At 41.8% G+C, this 16,085-nt stretch overlaps 1 protein-coding gene across 3 annotated transcripts in view; it reads left to right on the top strand.

Annotated features, from left to right (window-relative positions):
* The first annotated feature begins 15,574 nt into the window (after positions 1-15,574).
* Positions 15,575-16,085, top strand: part of ccdc15 (coiled-coil domain containing 15) — a 38,711-nt gene continuing 38,200 nt past the window's right edge. For 2 of the 3 annotated variants that reach the window (XM_059638908.1, XM_048562075.2), the window contains exon 1: positions 15,575-15,788. In XM_059638908.1, coding sequence (XP_059494891.1) covers positions 15,621-15,788 — 168 coding nt within the window. In that variant the 5' untranslated portion in view covers positions 15,575-15,620. The remainder of the gene's footprint in view (positions 15,789-16,085) is intronic. The other variant, XM_048562076.2, reaches the window with a different exon arrangement.

Below are 16,085 nucleotides of genomic sequence, written 5' to 3'. Positions count from 1 at the left end.
AACGATTACTCCTGTCCCCAGTGAGCCATCCTTTTGACTCTTGGCCCTATGACTTTTTCCCTGGATATTCCTGCTCCTCTCCTTTATCCAATTCAGCCCTCTACTCCCATTCTCAAATTTTAAGACCCACCTCCCGCCCCAATCATTCGGTTCCACTATTCTTTCTCAGGAACAAAAACATAGTTGCTGGAAAAGCTCAACAGGTCTGGCAGCATTTGTGCAGGAGAAAACAGAGTTAACATTTCATGTCCGGTGACCCTTCTTCAGAACCACTATTCTTTCTCCCTCCCCAGCATACCAATTAACTCCATTGCGTTCCTTGCCCTTAAAATCCAGCTGTCACCATTCATTGTCCCAATCGCCCCAATGACTGTTATTCTCCCCGCTATCTTCAGGATCGAAGGCACACACATGCCTGTGGTCACAAATAGGCTGGTTACTGAGGGAGTGAAATCCCTTCCTGTTCACGAATCTGGCTGGATGATGCCATGGAACTCTGAGCACCACAGGCAAGCAGTTATTAGTCCCTCGGACCTGAGGGAATCCACCTGGGAGATACCATAAAAGTTGAGGATTGAAAGCAGTTGGCAGCACGCAAATTCAACACTACAGAGCTCTTCAGGCCCGCAAACATAGCACTGCCTCCAAAACCCAGTGACTGTCTGCAGAAGGTGGCAGATTGTTTACACTGCTTCCGGGGAAAGAGGGTGTCTGTGCCATGTAAATTGCCAAATCTTCATGGATATCTCTCTCCAAAGTCAGTGGCAAGGGCCCTGTTTTGCCACTCTCCACAAAAGCTGGATCCACAGCATTTTTGCAATCATGTGGCACAACTCAAATGCCAACCAGAGATAACAAGGTGTGTACAGCTGGCTGAACACAGCAGGCCAAGCAGCATCAGAGGAGCAAGAATGCTGAGTTTCGTGCCTTCTTCAGAAAATCCAAAATCAGCCTTCCTGCTCCTCTGATGCTGCTTGGCCTGCTGTGTTCATCCAGCTCTACAGACCTTGTTATCTCAGATTCTCCAGCATTTGCAGTTCCCTCTATCTCTCAAATGTCAACCATCTCTATTTCCTGTCTTTGCCATAAAAACCAATTACAAATGCACAGCGACTGATAGTTGTTCTTGTTGAGGCTTAACCCATTGAATATAATAAGCCTCAAACAGAATAAGGTACAAATTCTGATCCTAGAAGAGGTTTGTTGTAACAAGAATTCACTGTGTTGTTTTGTATGTTATGTAAAGTTGAATGGTGCAGAGCACAAAAGCAGTGGAACTGAAGCTTATTAAGGTCAAGAGCTCAGGGCACCAAAACACTACCTGACAAAATGAAAGACTGAATTGTTGCTTGAAGATTTTTTTACTGAAATGAAAGGCTTTAATATTAAAATACCCCTTTAGCCAAGACATATGCTTCCACAAATATTTTAGAATTTAATTGGATTACTGCAATAAACTAATTTGGTGCATTGTTAGTTTAATTTGATCTTTTTAAAGTTCTGACGACCTCATAAATCACATCACTACTAACAGTTGTGAGACAGCTTTCTGTGTTTGGAAGGGAGCTAAGATTTGTTTGTGGATGGAGCAGAATACAAACAAAGAAATAAAGAACACACGGAGTTCCCATAGTAATGCAGTAAATTCTCGCTGGTAATTTCTGTAAGTGGCGGATGCAACTTAAAAAGGGGAAAATTGAGCTGGGAAGAAAGTTCTATGGCCAAAAAAAAGACTTTACAGTCCATTGTAAACCAATCTAACTCTATAAATTTTGAAATATTACTGAATTACAACTGAATTGGGCTGTGTAATCTCCATTTCTTAGAACCTAGCTTAACGTTAATAGCACACTGGGAGCACCTTGCTGACTCACAATTACTATTTTCTAATCTTATAAACCTTTTTCCTTGGCATTATGAGATATTTGCTTAAATGTCACATACAATGTCTTTCCTCTTACTCCTTTTCCCGGCCCAATTTAGACAATTCTTCCTTAATACCTTTGTAATTAATCTTTTTTTAAAGATAAGGATAATGGTTTGAAAGGCCAGTTGCTCTACGTCCTCAGAGAATTCTTAACTATGAACTCTCTTAATAATCCTACGTCATTACATTTATCTAGATCAAAAATAGCCTGTTTCCTGGTAGGAGCTGCAGAATACTTCTCGAAGAAGCAATCCTGGTGCAGCAATCCTGGTGCACTCTCGAAATTCATCTTCCACATTCCCCTTGCCCATGTGATTTGTCCAGTCACTATGCAGATTAAAATCACCCATGTCAATTGTAGTCCCATTTTTACATGCCTCTTTTATTTCCAGATTTATACTTTGTCCTTCAGTGAAGAGTCTCTTCAAAAGCCTAAATGATGCTTTCCCTCACTATTCCTTATTTTGATCTAAACTGATTCCACATCATTATAGATTGCACCTACATCACCATCCACCATTGTACAGATACTTTCCCTTATTAGCAAAGGTACTACACTTGCTGTATCTATTTGTCGAGTCTTCTGGAACATTGAAAACTCTTTAAATTAAACTCCCACTCCTGGTTAGCTTGCAATTACATCTCGGTAATAGCTATCATGTTCTTTTATTTTTATTTCTGCTGTCCATTCATCTACCTTGTTACAAGCGCTGCATGTATTCAGATAATGAGCCTTGAGCTTTGATTTTTTCACTGTTGTGACTTTCTCTGGATCTAATTTATGTTGAACTGTTCTGCATGTATTTTCTACCTCTTCCCATTGCATTTTGATTATTGTTTGATTCTTCACTACCCTGCACTTCTACTTTCTCATTTCTTTTTGATTTCACTTTTGAAATTATCCCTTTAATTGAAACCTACTACCCACAAATTAGTTTAAAGCCCTATCTACAATCTTCATTATACAATTTGTCAGCACACTGATCCCAGGTCAAATGAAGCCCACCCCAGTGGAACAACTCTCTTTCTCCCAGTATCGATACCAGTGCCCCAGGAAATGTAATTCATTTCTCTCACGCCAATTTCTGAGCCATACATTTATATCTTTAAGCTTATTTAACCTATTCCAATTTGAAAATAGCTCAGGTATTAATCCACAGATTATTGCCTTTCTGGTTCTGTTTTTTAATTTAGCCTTGAAGATGCATGTAATCCACCAACTGACCATTTTTCCTAGTCCTCCCTATGTCAAGGGTACCTATGTGGATCATAACACTGGATACTTGCTTCCCACTTCAAGTTTACTTCAAACCCAGAAACGATGCACTAAAATAACAAAGTGTGAGGCTGGATGAACACAGTAGGCTGAGCAGCATCTTAGGAGCACAAAAGCTGACGTTTCGGGCCTAGACACTTCATCAGAGAGGCGTATGGGGAGACGGTTCTGAAATAAATAGGGAGAGAGGCGGAGGTGGGCTGAAGACGGATAAAGGAGAAGATAGGTGGAGAGAAGGGTATGGGTGGGGAGGTAAGAAGGGGATAGGTCAGTCTGGGGAGGACAGATGCACCACGTACGCACCACAGCCTTCGGGACTGTCTGCGTAGAGAACAATATATTTATTCCCCGAATTTTGCTACTCCTTATTACCACTATATTTCTATTTTCTCCCCTCACTTGAACAGGGCTCTGGACCACAGTTCACTCATCCTCCCTGCGCATTATATCCTTGTATTTTGTATCTTTGGAGCAGTGCACTGGATGAGACTTCTCCAAAGCTACATTCTGAATTCTCATACATGTCTCTCTCATAATGCTATGAGAAGGAGAAAAACTATTAGAGGGATGCCATTTTCCACCAAAAATGAAAAACACACACATTGCTGCAACATTACCTTCCCAACTAAATGGGTCCTACCCCATGTTATGGACCAGACGAAACATATTAGGAAGATAGCTATAAAACAATAAAAAAAAATAGGGTTCAGCCTAAGTGTAAGGTGGCGCATTCCAGATGCAATTTGATTGGTCAAACTATCAATTTTAAGCAAAACATACTTTATTTTTACACTACAGTTAAAATACAGACAAAATGAAAAGAATTGTCTTAACCGTAACTCTCTTAGAATGCTCTACAAAATAATGTATTGAAATAACTGCTCAGAGGCTAGTGTCCAATCAGGAAATCATCCTTTATTTACTAGTGCACAGTACATTGGCTGTGGCCAGCCATCTTGAAGTCAGTGCTCAATTGAGGAGATTCTAATCTCCTGGTTATATATATTTTATTTCTTTTTTTCTAACTGAGGAGATTCTAATCTTCTGGTTATATTGGTCAGCCAGGGCTTTCCTGATTGGCCCAGGTTGAGAACACCAATTAAGAATCTTGTAGTCAATGAGGCTTACCTCGTTCCAATCACTACATCCCTCCCTTCCTAAGTCTGGGGATGTAAGCCTGGTCTTTCGCTTATAGATTCTCTTGCGACACTTTCACCGCAGGTCCTGTTTCTTCGACTTGGACACAGACACAGGAGGCGTGTACCAGAACGTGGCCCATATTTTGCATCTGGAGCATCTCAGAAGAGTCTCCTCTTCTTCTTTCAGCAGCAATGATATCGAGGCTGCATCCATTTTGGACTCTGAGGTTTCCTCGATACTAGATGGAAGGGGAGCGCCTGCGGTTTCTGCTGGGCTTTCAGGTTGTTCTGACAGACCAGGTACATTTGGCTCCTGCCCTGTTTGCGAGATAACGGCTTTCAAGTGATCCACTTGTTTGTTGTGGACTGCATCCTCTACCCAAACTTTGTAAGTCATAGGACCTGACCTCACCTTGCACCCATTGGGTGCCATTTCCATGGTTCCAGCACCAAGCTTCGTCATCTGAATTAAATTAAATGGCATTCCTGCTGCCATTTCACCCTTGCCCTGCAGATCTGGAAATATCGGGTTTAACCTGGTGTAGAGTCTTCTCCCTGTCAGGAACTTTGCGGGAGCTATTCCTGTTGCTTTTTGTGGTGGTCCTATAGTTAACCAGGATTGGACAGTTTGGTATCAATAGATGCTGTAAGCTGCTTCTTTAAGTCAGCCTTCAATGTTTGCACTGCTCTTTCTGCTAGACAACGGATCATATGGCGCTGTCCTAATGTGCTGACAGCCATTGGACTTTAGGAAATATTTGGATTTTCTGCTGGTATTGTCCATGGCCAATACTTCTGGAAATCTGTGTGTCATGAACAATGCTAGCAGGTTCTCAATCATCATATCTGTATCTGACTTGAAGCCTGGGGATACGGTTGCACAATGACATTTTTTCTTCACAGATGGTGCCAGACCCACTGAGCTTTTCCAGTAACTTCTGTTTTTGTTCCTGATTTACAGCATTTGCAGTTCTTTCAGGTTTTATAGAAAATAGGGAACTTGGGAAAATAAATATTGATGTCTTAAAAAGCCTGAAGGTAGATAAATCTCTGGGACCTGATCAAGTGTACGCCAAGACATTGTGGGAAGCCAGGGAAGAACTTGCAGAGCCCCTAACAGAGATATTTGTATCAACCACAGCCACGTGTAAAATGCAGGAAGACTGCAGGGTGGCTAATCAACCCTCCAGTCAGGCCCTGAAGCAGGCCATTCAGCCTAACAAGTCTCACCCACCCTTTGAAGGGCATTCCACCTAGACCCAACCCTCTCCCATGGCTAATCTACCTAGCCTGCACATTCCTGGGCACAGAGGGAAATTTAGTGTGGCCAATCCACCTGACTGGTACATCTTTAAATGAGGGGAGCAAACAGGAGCATCTAGAGAAAACCCCTCAGAGACAGGGAGCATGTGCAACTCCACACAGACAGTCATCTGAAGTGGAATCAAACCCAGGTCCCTGATGCTATGAGGCAACAGTGATAACCACTGAGCCACCGTGCCATTAATGTTGTACCTTTTGGTGGGTAAGTTGTTGGAAAAGATACTGAGAGACAGGATTTACATGCATTTATAGATACAAGGACTAATTAGGAATAGTCAGCATGGTTTTGTGTGTGGGATATTGTGTCTCACAAACTTGATTGAGCTTTCTTAGGATGTGACAAAGAAGATGGATGAAGGGAGAGTGGTAGACATTGTCTACATGGACTTTAGCAGGCCTTTGACAAGGTTCCATGTGATAGACTGGTTAAGTGTGATCACATAGGATTCAGGGAGTGTTTGCCAATTGGATACAAAATTGGCTTAGTGGCAGGAAACAGAGGATGGTGTAGCAGGTTTTTACATGTACTGGAGATCTGTGACCAACGGTGTTCCACAAGGATCGGTGCTGAGTCCACTATGGTAATTTATATTTGGATTTGGATGATAATATAGGAAGAATGGTTAGTAAGTTTGTGGATGGCATCAAAATTGCTGGTATTTTAGAGTGACAGCAGTTATCCAGAATACAAAGGGATCTTGATCAATTGGATCAATGGGCCAAGGACTGGCAGATGGAATTTAATTTAGGTAAATGCAAAATGTTGCATTTTAGTAAGATGAACAAAGCCAGGACTTACACAATTAATGGTAGGGCCCTAGCCAGTGTTGACAGAGAGACCTAGGGGTTCAGATGTATAGTTCCTTGAAAGTTGCATCACAGGTAGACAGGTTGGTAAAGGTGGCATGTGGTATACTTGCCTTCATTGCTGAGGCCATTGAGTATAGGAGTTGTATGTCACGTTGTGTTTTTTCAAGATGTTGGTTAGGCCATGTCTGGAGCACTGTGTGCAGTTTTGATCACCTTGGTATAGAAAGGATGTTATTTAATGGGAAAGGGTACAGAGAAGATTTGTATGATGTTACTGCAGTTGGTGGATTTGAGTTATAAGGTGAAGCTGGATAAGCTGTGACAGTTTTCACTGGAGCATAGCAGGTTGAAGGGTGGCTTATTAGAGAGATATAAAATCATGAGCCGCATAGATAATGTGAATTGCAAAAGTCTTTTCCCCCTGATAGGGGAGTTTAAAACCGGAGAACATAATTTTAATGTAAAAGGTGAAAGCTTTTAAAAGGGATGTACGGAGCAACATTTTTAGACAGAGCGTGGTTCATGTGTGGGATTAACTGCCAGAGGAGGTGGTAGATGCAGGTACAGTTACAACACTTAAAGGACATTTGGTCAGGCACGTAAAAGGAAAGGTTTAGAGGGATATGGGCTGAATGCAGGCAAATGTGGCTGGCTTAGTTTCAGGAATCTGGTTGGTATGAGCGAGTTGGATCAAAAGGTTTGTTTCAGTGTTCTATGACTGTTCCAAAGCTTAGTGTCAAGGTAATACATTGCACAGAAAGAGGATTAACTGACTAACAGGAAGCAGAGTGTAAGAATACATTTTTTTTTGGGTTGCCAAGATGCTACAAGTAGTGTGCCATAGGGGTCGCTGCTGGGGCCTCAACTTACAATTTGTGTAAATGATTTGAATGATGAGACCAAAGGTATGTAGCTACATTTGCTTATGATTGAAAGATAGGAAGGAAAGTGGGTTGTGATGAGGATATAAGGAACTTACAAGGGCATACAGATTGGTTAAGTGAGCGAGCAAAGATCTGGCAAATGAAGTACAATGCGGAAACGTGTGAAATTATGCAGAGATGATGGGAACTGCAGATGCTGGAGAATCCAAGATAACAAAGAGTAAAGCTGGAATGAACACAGCAGGCCAAGCAGCATATTAGGAGCACAAAAGCTGATGTTTCGGGCCTAGACTCCTCATTAGAGAGGTCTAGGCCTGAAACGTAAGCTTTTGTGCTCCTAAGATACTGCTTGGCCTGCTGTGTTCATCCAGCTTCACACTTTGTTTTCTGTGAAATTATGCAGTCTGGCAGAAATAATAAAAAAGAAGCATATGATCTAAATGATGAGAAGTTGCAGAGTTCTGAGATGCAGAGAGATCTGGGTGACCTGGTGCATGAATCACAAAGTCAGGATGAAGCCAGATAGTGGGAAAACTATAACCTGCAATCCAACCAACGACTTTAATTCCCATACCAGTTTCTGAGGACCCACTCAGTAGGCTCTCAATCGACTGTGTTGCGAAGTTGCTTCATATTTAATGTTAACATTTTGAAAGAATGTGGAAAAATGATTTATCGAAAACTTATTTCAAGGTTACATTTGTAACCAATGTGCAAAATTGGAGCGATACTTCATGATTTACTTGAAAACATGTGCATAGTCATTCCAAAATCTAATGGTGACAAATAACATCATCGAATCAACTCATTCCCTCCTTATTGAAAGAAACAAATGAGATACTGTAGTTTGGTATATGTACAGCAACCATGTCACTTAAATGTTTTCAGTGTTCTCAAATGCCTCCTTCCAACAAGCAATTCTTTACGATAGTTCTTTTTCCTTCCCACACGTTGCACGACATCCTGGATGCAATGGGATATGTGCAGGATTGCAGCAGCTATTTTTCATGGTGGCACCCCACTTCCTACATTTTGAGTATACTCTCTATGAAAGTACTTGAAGTGGGTTCTCTAAAAAAGGTCATTGAAAGGTCACTATGGATATTGCAATTTTTTTAAACAAAAGTTTCCCAGGTATGCAATGACTGGTGATAGCTGTTTGCTTTGCAATAAATCCCTGCAGTTGTCTGAACACTGACTGACTTGGAGAAATTTGTGTTTTCTGTGTTCAGTTGCGGGACAAAAAGTACTATGTGGAAGGGCCACCCACCTCATCTCTCCTATTTCTAAGAAGAAAACCCTCCTATTGTTTCCAGGGTTAAACTTATTTGTTCTTCTGGAAAAGTGTTTGAATTTTGTACCTCCTGAGCAAACTGTGTCTGCCCAAATTCCAGAGACAATAATGTGCGATTAGTCACTTGACCACACACCAGAATGACAGATTTTGGAACATGTTACTCTTTATCTTTTTGCATTCAAGAATAACCAATTCCTGTGTTTCTTTTTTCCAAGAAGACCAATCTCTGCAGAGAAATCTATTCTTTTCTGCTTTTTTTTCCTGAAATGTCTGTTTTGGGGCATACTTAGAATGATAAACATTTATACTTCTGTATTATTAATGGGTATGCTAACCAAAACATTGAATATATTTTGGATGCTTATGTTATGATTTTATTATTATTATTATCTTATTTTGTATTCAATACATTTATTGAATATATTTTGTATTCTTAATAAAATAGTGATTGTGTTTATTAGGGAACCTGGTTCATAGATCATTTCAGCTAAAACCAAACATAGATATGGTATGTACTTAACCATTTCAATAACTGGAAAATATATTTTTATTTCTTGTGCTGCATGGAGTAGTAGGTCAAGAGTACACTTCACCATCTTCAGGCATAAAAGTTAGGACATTGGGTTTTTTGTGCATTACTCATTTTATAGGTAAGTTGGATAATCATAGCTGAAAATGGATAAAAGGAAAGATAACATGTTTCTTGTGTATTATTAGATCAAAATGATTTTGGCATTTGCTCAGGCTTTCTGGAATGCAACATGTATCTCTGAATGGTTTATAGTAAACAGCCAATATTAGGCTAATTGGAGATAGTAAGAACTGTAGATGCTGGAAGTCAGAGTCACTGACTTAGGCTAATTTGGTTGACAGAGATGATAGGCATAGAGTTAAAAGTAAGGCATGGAAAAACTGGTTTAATGGTGATAATGGCAAGACAGTTTAAAATGCGAGTACGAACCACATGGTGAGTGAATTGGGTTGGCTAAAATTCAATTGTGGATGAAGCTGCATGAAATAAAAAGAGAAAAGGAAATGGGAAAACTTGGGAAAGGGAACAGGAATTTAAGAAGGTGGGAGTAGCATTGCATACACTAAAAGAAGCTGGATAATTGAAAAAATTAAACCTTCAGGTGATTTCACTTGGAAATATCTACTCATAACCTGCTTGCCATGCCCATCAGGGAAAAGGCAGCAGTTAGTGAGATAGTGCACTAATGTCACATGGTCCTAATGTTAAGGAGCTCTCGGGTATACGTCAGGATATAACATCCAAATCCTGCACAGCAAAATCCCCGGGGTAGCCACCAGTTTCTTGACAGGAATCCTGAGGAATCTTTTTCTTTTTAATTCTTCAAACATTAACAATGTGTGGATAGTGTCAGGTTTCCCTGAGATGCGTGCAAATCCTCTCGGACAATGTTTGACCAGAGAGAGGCAGCGCTTTGTGCAGCTGTTTTTGGCAGACTGTGCTATGAGGAAAAGTCAACGTATGATCTGCCCTTCGTACATCTTACAACATTGAATAGCAGGGTGAGCCCTTGAAAGGCTGATACACTGAATGAGCCTTCTCCTGAGAAATGTGTGGTATTGTCACTGATTCTGTACTCTTACTCATAAACTCACAAGGTGGGTGTAAATTGGAATGACATTTGCAAGACAGGCCCTAGCACATTCCTTGCACATTGCAATTAGCCTCCACGTTGTCTACATATAAGTGCAGTGCCTTGGCTGCAGCCCTCAACCTCATGCTTCAATAATCCCAGACATTTGTTGACCTCTCTCTCTGCCTGGCATGGGCCAGCATTACCTGCAATGAAACAAAAGAAGAGTTTCAATATGATGGAGATGCTGCAACAACAGTACATGAACAGGAGAGATAGTTGTCCCAACTGAGTGAGTAACAACCACAGTGGGCAGGAAGGGTTAAAGAATGAGAGGACAAGATGGAGTTAGAGTCCTTGAATGGACAGACTGCATGGAATATTAAGGCTAGTAAGCCCATCAGCTCTGGTGAGATGAATATGCATGAATAGAGTTAGAGTGATTGCTGGCCCTGAGTATGATGTAGTGGACAGAAGATAGTGGCACTGAACCTTGCAGAGTGCAGGAGATCACTGGTCTTTCTGCACTGTTTGGTCCTCATTTTGACTCAGGGGACACACCTGATCCATTCTGCAATTTCTGTCCATGCAGGCTGGGTCTGTTCACATGACCTCCTTAGGCGATCAGCAGTAGAAAGAACCACCTTAGGTGATCAGTAGGAGAAAGGACTGTTTTCTTTTCCATTACTTTGTCCATGAGCACCTCCAGATCTCTGTCCTGGAAACCAGAGAGCAAGCTTGCCTTTCCTCTGATGCACTTTCAGGTGACAGGTAGCCCCCGCCTTGCAGCATCTGAAGTGGTGTGCAGCTGGGCTTTGAATATGGGGCCACACCAGTGCAAGCCAGAAGGAAGCACCTCCAAACTGCATGCTATGCAATTCCTTGAAAAACCATTTTCAATTGAAAGCAAAAAACAAAAGAATTGCTGTAAATCAGGAACAAAAACAGAAGTTGCTAGAAAAGCTCAGCAGGTCTGGCAGCATCTGTGAAGAAAAAAATCAGAGTCACCCGACCTGAAACGTTAACTCTGATTTTTTTTTCTTCACAGATGCTGCCAGACCTGCTGAGCTTTTTCAGCAATTTCTATTTTTGTTCAATGGAAAGCAAGTGTTGATGGAGTATTAGCATGAAAGGGCTATTGCTTGCCTTCGTAATCCTATCTTCACTCACTGCCAGATTAATTCAACATTAAGATTATTTAATTATTGAGAAATAATTTGTTGCACATATCCAATGTATACCTATTAATAGCACATGCTGCATTTCTACTTTGCCCAGTTATCAGCTAGCTCAGTCAAAACTTCACTGAAAGAACATGGAATATTTTTTATCTCAATAGTTTGATTTCAAAGGCACTTTCCTTAATGCTTTGTGAAGGCATTAGAAGAAAAAAATGCCAAAAGTTTCCATTGTGTGGAAGGTCATCCAGTGGAACAAGTTTGCATTCTATTCGTGAATGCCCAGGGTGATGTTTTTTATCTGACCTCTAGTTTGGTTTCTGTAATGTAAAAAGAACAGAATGTGTAGTGTTCTGCAAAATTAAAGACACAGTATCCCATCTGTGTGCCCCAGTTTGCATGCAGTCCATTAACAAGCTTCCTTTACAATGTCATCTCATATTTAAAAATATTTTCAACAGCAGGTTATAGTGTTGAGGGCAATGTTATTCCAAGGGGAGTTGGAGTAAAAAAAAGCAGCAGCTTTACATGAAAATAGTAGTTTAGATTAAAGAAAATGAACTGAACACTGGAGTTTAAAACAAACCTTCAAATGTAGAAAAATTAAAGCCTTCTGACAGCATCCGGACAGAAAGTAAAGCTAATCTTTTAACTGTAACCTCAAAGCAATATCCTTTGCTCACATCTGAGATACCTCTCATATTTTGTAATGTTACTACAATTCCATGTTTATAGTCTCATGAAAGAGCTAGCATGATAGTATTTGTATCTTGAGGTGATTACCAACACTGTGTAAAATAAATTTTAAACATCAATTTACCTTGTATAAGTTGTTTTGATCACAATCCGGTGTTTTTTGAAATATATGTTTTATAAACATCACAAAATTTTTGGTAACTGCTGCAAAGCAGTGCTGAACAGGTTAATTCTTGATACAAACTTGCGCGCATTTACTTCCCATCCTTAATCGTCCTTCAAAAGGCGGGCTGCCTCCTTGAACCAGTACAGTCCCAGTGATGTAGGTATATTCAAAGTGCTATTACAAAGAAATTTCTAGGATTTTGATCCAAGTGACAGTGATGGAACGTTCTAAATCAGACGGTGTGTCCCTTGCAGTGAAGCTTGTAGATGGTGGTGGCATAGATTAGGGGCAGCATTGTGACTCATTGGTTAGCACTGCTGCCCCACAGGGCCAGGGACCCTGGCTCGATTCCAGCCTATATCGACTGTCTGTGTACAGTTTGCACATTCTCCCTGCGGGTTTCCTCCGGGTGCTCCAATTTCCTCCCAAAGGTTAAATGGATTGGCCATGTTAAATTGTCCATAGTTCCCAGGGAGATACAGGCTAGATGGATTAGCCACAGGAGGGTCATGGGGATAGGGTAGGGAGTGAGATGCCTTCAAAGGCTCAGTGTGGATCCATGGGCCAAATAGCCTACTTTCACACTGAAGGAATTCTATAATTCAAGGAGAGGTGCTCCCATGGATTTGCAGCCCTTGTCGTGCTTCATGGTAGAGGTCGTGGGTTTGGAAGGCACCGCCTAATGAGCTTTGGTGAGTCACTGGAGTGCATCTTGTAGATGGCACACACTGCTGCCACTGTCAATTAGTGGCAGTGGAGGGAATGAATATTGAAGGTATCTGAAGGGGTGCCAATCACATAGCTGATTCATTCTGGATGAGCGTCCTTCAGAATTTTTAGAACTGCGCCCATACAGAAAAATAAAGACTACTCATTACACCCCTGCATTCTGTCTTACAAGTGGTGGACATACTTTATGGAATCAAGAGGTAAGCTATTTACTGCAAAATTTCCAGCTCTCACATGCTCTTGTAGTGATGTCATTTATAGGAGCGGTCAATTCAATCTGGTCAATGGCAATCCTTAGATGTCCAGCACCAGTAATACCAGTGTAGACAGAGGAGGTCATAAGTTTGAAAGGTGCTGTTTAAGAATCTTTGGTAAATTTCTGTAGTACATCTTGGACATGGGACAAAATATGCTAGTGAGCCGATGGTGGAGGAAGTGGATGTTTGTGGATGTGGTGCCAATCAAGCTAACTTCTTTGTCCTGGATGATGTCAAGCTTCTTGATTGTTGTTGGGGCTGCACTCATCCAGGCAAGTGAGGAGTATTCCAACACACTCCTGACTTATGCCTTGTAGATGGTGGACAGAATTTGGGGAGCCAGGAATTTAATTAATCACTATTCCTAATCTCGTATCTGCTCATGTCACTTTACAATTCTATGATGAGTCCCATTGAGTTTCTGGTCAATGATAACTCCCAGGATGTTGATAGTGTGGGATTCAGTGATGATAACACCACTGAATGTCAAGGCACGGTGGTTAGATTGTTTCTTATTGGGAGATGATCACTGCCTGGCAATTGTGTAGTGCAAATATTAGTTGCCACTTGTCAGCCCAAGCCTGGATATTGTCCAGAGGTTGTTGCATTAGATCATGGACTGATTCTTTATCTGAGGAGTTTCAAATGGAGCTGAGCATTGCACAGTCATTAGGGAACATCCCCATCTCACTTAATGGAGGGAAGGTCATTGATAAAGCGGCTAAAGATGGCTGAGCCTAGGACACTACCCTGAAGAACACCTACAGAGATGACTAGAGCTGAAGCGACTGACCTTGAAAATCCACAATCATTTCCAATGTACCAGGTATGCCTCCAAATAGCAGAGAGTTTGTGCCCTGATTTCTATTGTTTCCAGTTTTGCTGGGGTTCCTTGATGCTACATTTGGTCAAATGTGGTCTTGTTGTCAAGGGCAGTCACTCTCACCTCACCTACGCAGTTCAGCTCTTTTGTCTATGTTAAAGCAATGGAGACTCTTCATGGATCAAATTAAAAGTAGGAATTAAAAATCTTTGAGAGAGGACTGTGCATTGCACAACTTACAATTCACTCTCCAACTTCACTCTGAAGAAAATTTCCTCACTTCGCTAATGATATTTTGCTACACCACTTATCAGCTTGGGATTCAATTGGTCACATTCCAATTAGTCATGTTCCAATTATCTTTAAAATATACATTTATGTGCTAATGAAATTTACATAAAACTTTAACGTAATGTTTTATGAATGAAATTGACGCTTGCTTGAGCCTAATTTGGGATCAAATTCTTGAATTACTGTCTTGAAAAAAATTAAATACTGATGTTCGATCTGAAAAATGAAGAGTATGGTGCAGAAGTGGTGCAATAGCACTAGCATCTGGCCAAACACAGCAAACTCCCAAATTATGGAACAACCAGCTTGGTCAGCAAATGAACAAACTCATATTTATCTTCCATTTTGGGGTACAAAATAATCATCTAACCTAGGATTGAGGCATTAAAATTGAAAAACATTCAGTATGTACTATTAGTTAAAGTACCTCTCCATGCTTCAATACTCTTCCAAGAATTTTTTTAAAAGGTTTCCATTTTGCTGCTGCCACGTAGACCTTCAAAGAGGGTGTCTGTGACTACTTTACTGCTCCAATAATGCAGTTGTACAAAATAATCTGGAGAGTTTCGACTGATGGAAGAACCGACCATGGCTTCAAATCAATGTGAGATTTTGTGCATCTACAATATGCCCTCTACAGGCTAGAAAATAGGAACAGGTGTGGGTTTAAAACAGAAACTACTCGAAATATTCCCCTTCGGTCAATCATACCTGTGGAGATAATCAGAGTCAAGGTCTATTCGAATGAAGCGTCTAGGCCTGAAAGGTCAGCTTTTCTGCTCCTAAGATGCTGCTTGGTCTGCAGTATTCAACCAGCTCCACACTTTGTTGTCTCCATGCTGGTACTCACCATCTGGTCTCACGTAAACACAAAAAGGTAAAAATTTTACAGCACTGAAGGAGATTATTCCTCCCAATGCGAACTCAAAAAAAGTTCCTCTTTCCAGCACTTAGGCTGTAATCCTGTGGGGAGTGGGGCGAGATGAGATGACAATGTAAAGGACAGCAGAGACTAAATGGAGCTTTTGGTGTGGCCATCCTGAAGGACGGTGGTTTCCTTCACCAAAATGGCCGCCACAGAGGCGGAAACGCCACCGTCCCATTGGTCAGGATGGTGAATGAGCAGAAGTCGTTATGGTCGGGGGCGTGATGCGGTAGAGGTGATCACGGGTAGGTCTCGCGATAGTTAGATTAACGGCCGTTGGTGCTGGCCGCGGGTGATGCCCCGCAAAGTGGAGTGCGGCCGTTCGGCAGGAACCCGAGCCATACAGTACACGCGCTGCCGGCCACAGGTCCGGGTATTGGCCGAGAGGAACCAGGCCGTGGTACCAGTGGGAGCCTGGGTGGAATGTGCCAGGGATTGGCCCGAAGAGCAAGACCCCGCTTTTGTAAGAGCCTGATACCGACAGAAGCAGGGTCATTGTGGTGTGTGTACAGTGAGGGGGAGAGGGGGGGGGGGTGTGTGTACAGTGAGGGGGAGAGGGGGGGTGTGTGTACAGTGAGGGGGAGAGGGGGGGTGTGTGTACAGTGAGGGGGAGAGGGGGGGGTGTGTGTACAGTGAGGGGGAGGGGGGGGTGTGTGTACAGTGAGGGGGAGGGGGTGTGTGTGTACAGTGAGGGGGAGAGGGGGGGGTGTGTGTACAGTGAGGGGGAGAGGGGGGGTGTGTGTACAGTGAGGGGGAGAGG

This window comes from Stegostoma tigrinum, chromosome 32 (genome assembly GCF_030684315.1).
Source record: "Stegostoma tigrinum isolate sSteTig4 chromosome 32, sSteTig4.hap1, whole genome shotgun sequence".
In the NCBI taxonomy this organism is placed as follows: Eukaryota; Metazoa; Chordata; class Chondrichthyes; order Orectolobiformes; family Stegostomatidae; genus Stegostoma; species Stegostoma tigrinum.
Note: the sequence above shows the minus strand (reverse complement) of the source record. Positions and strands in the feature narration are given on the sequence as shown.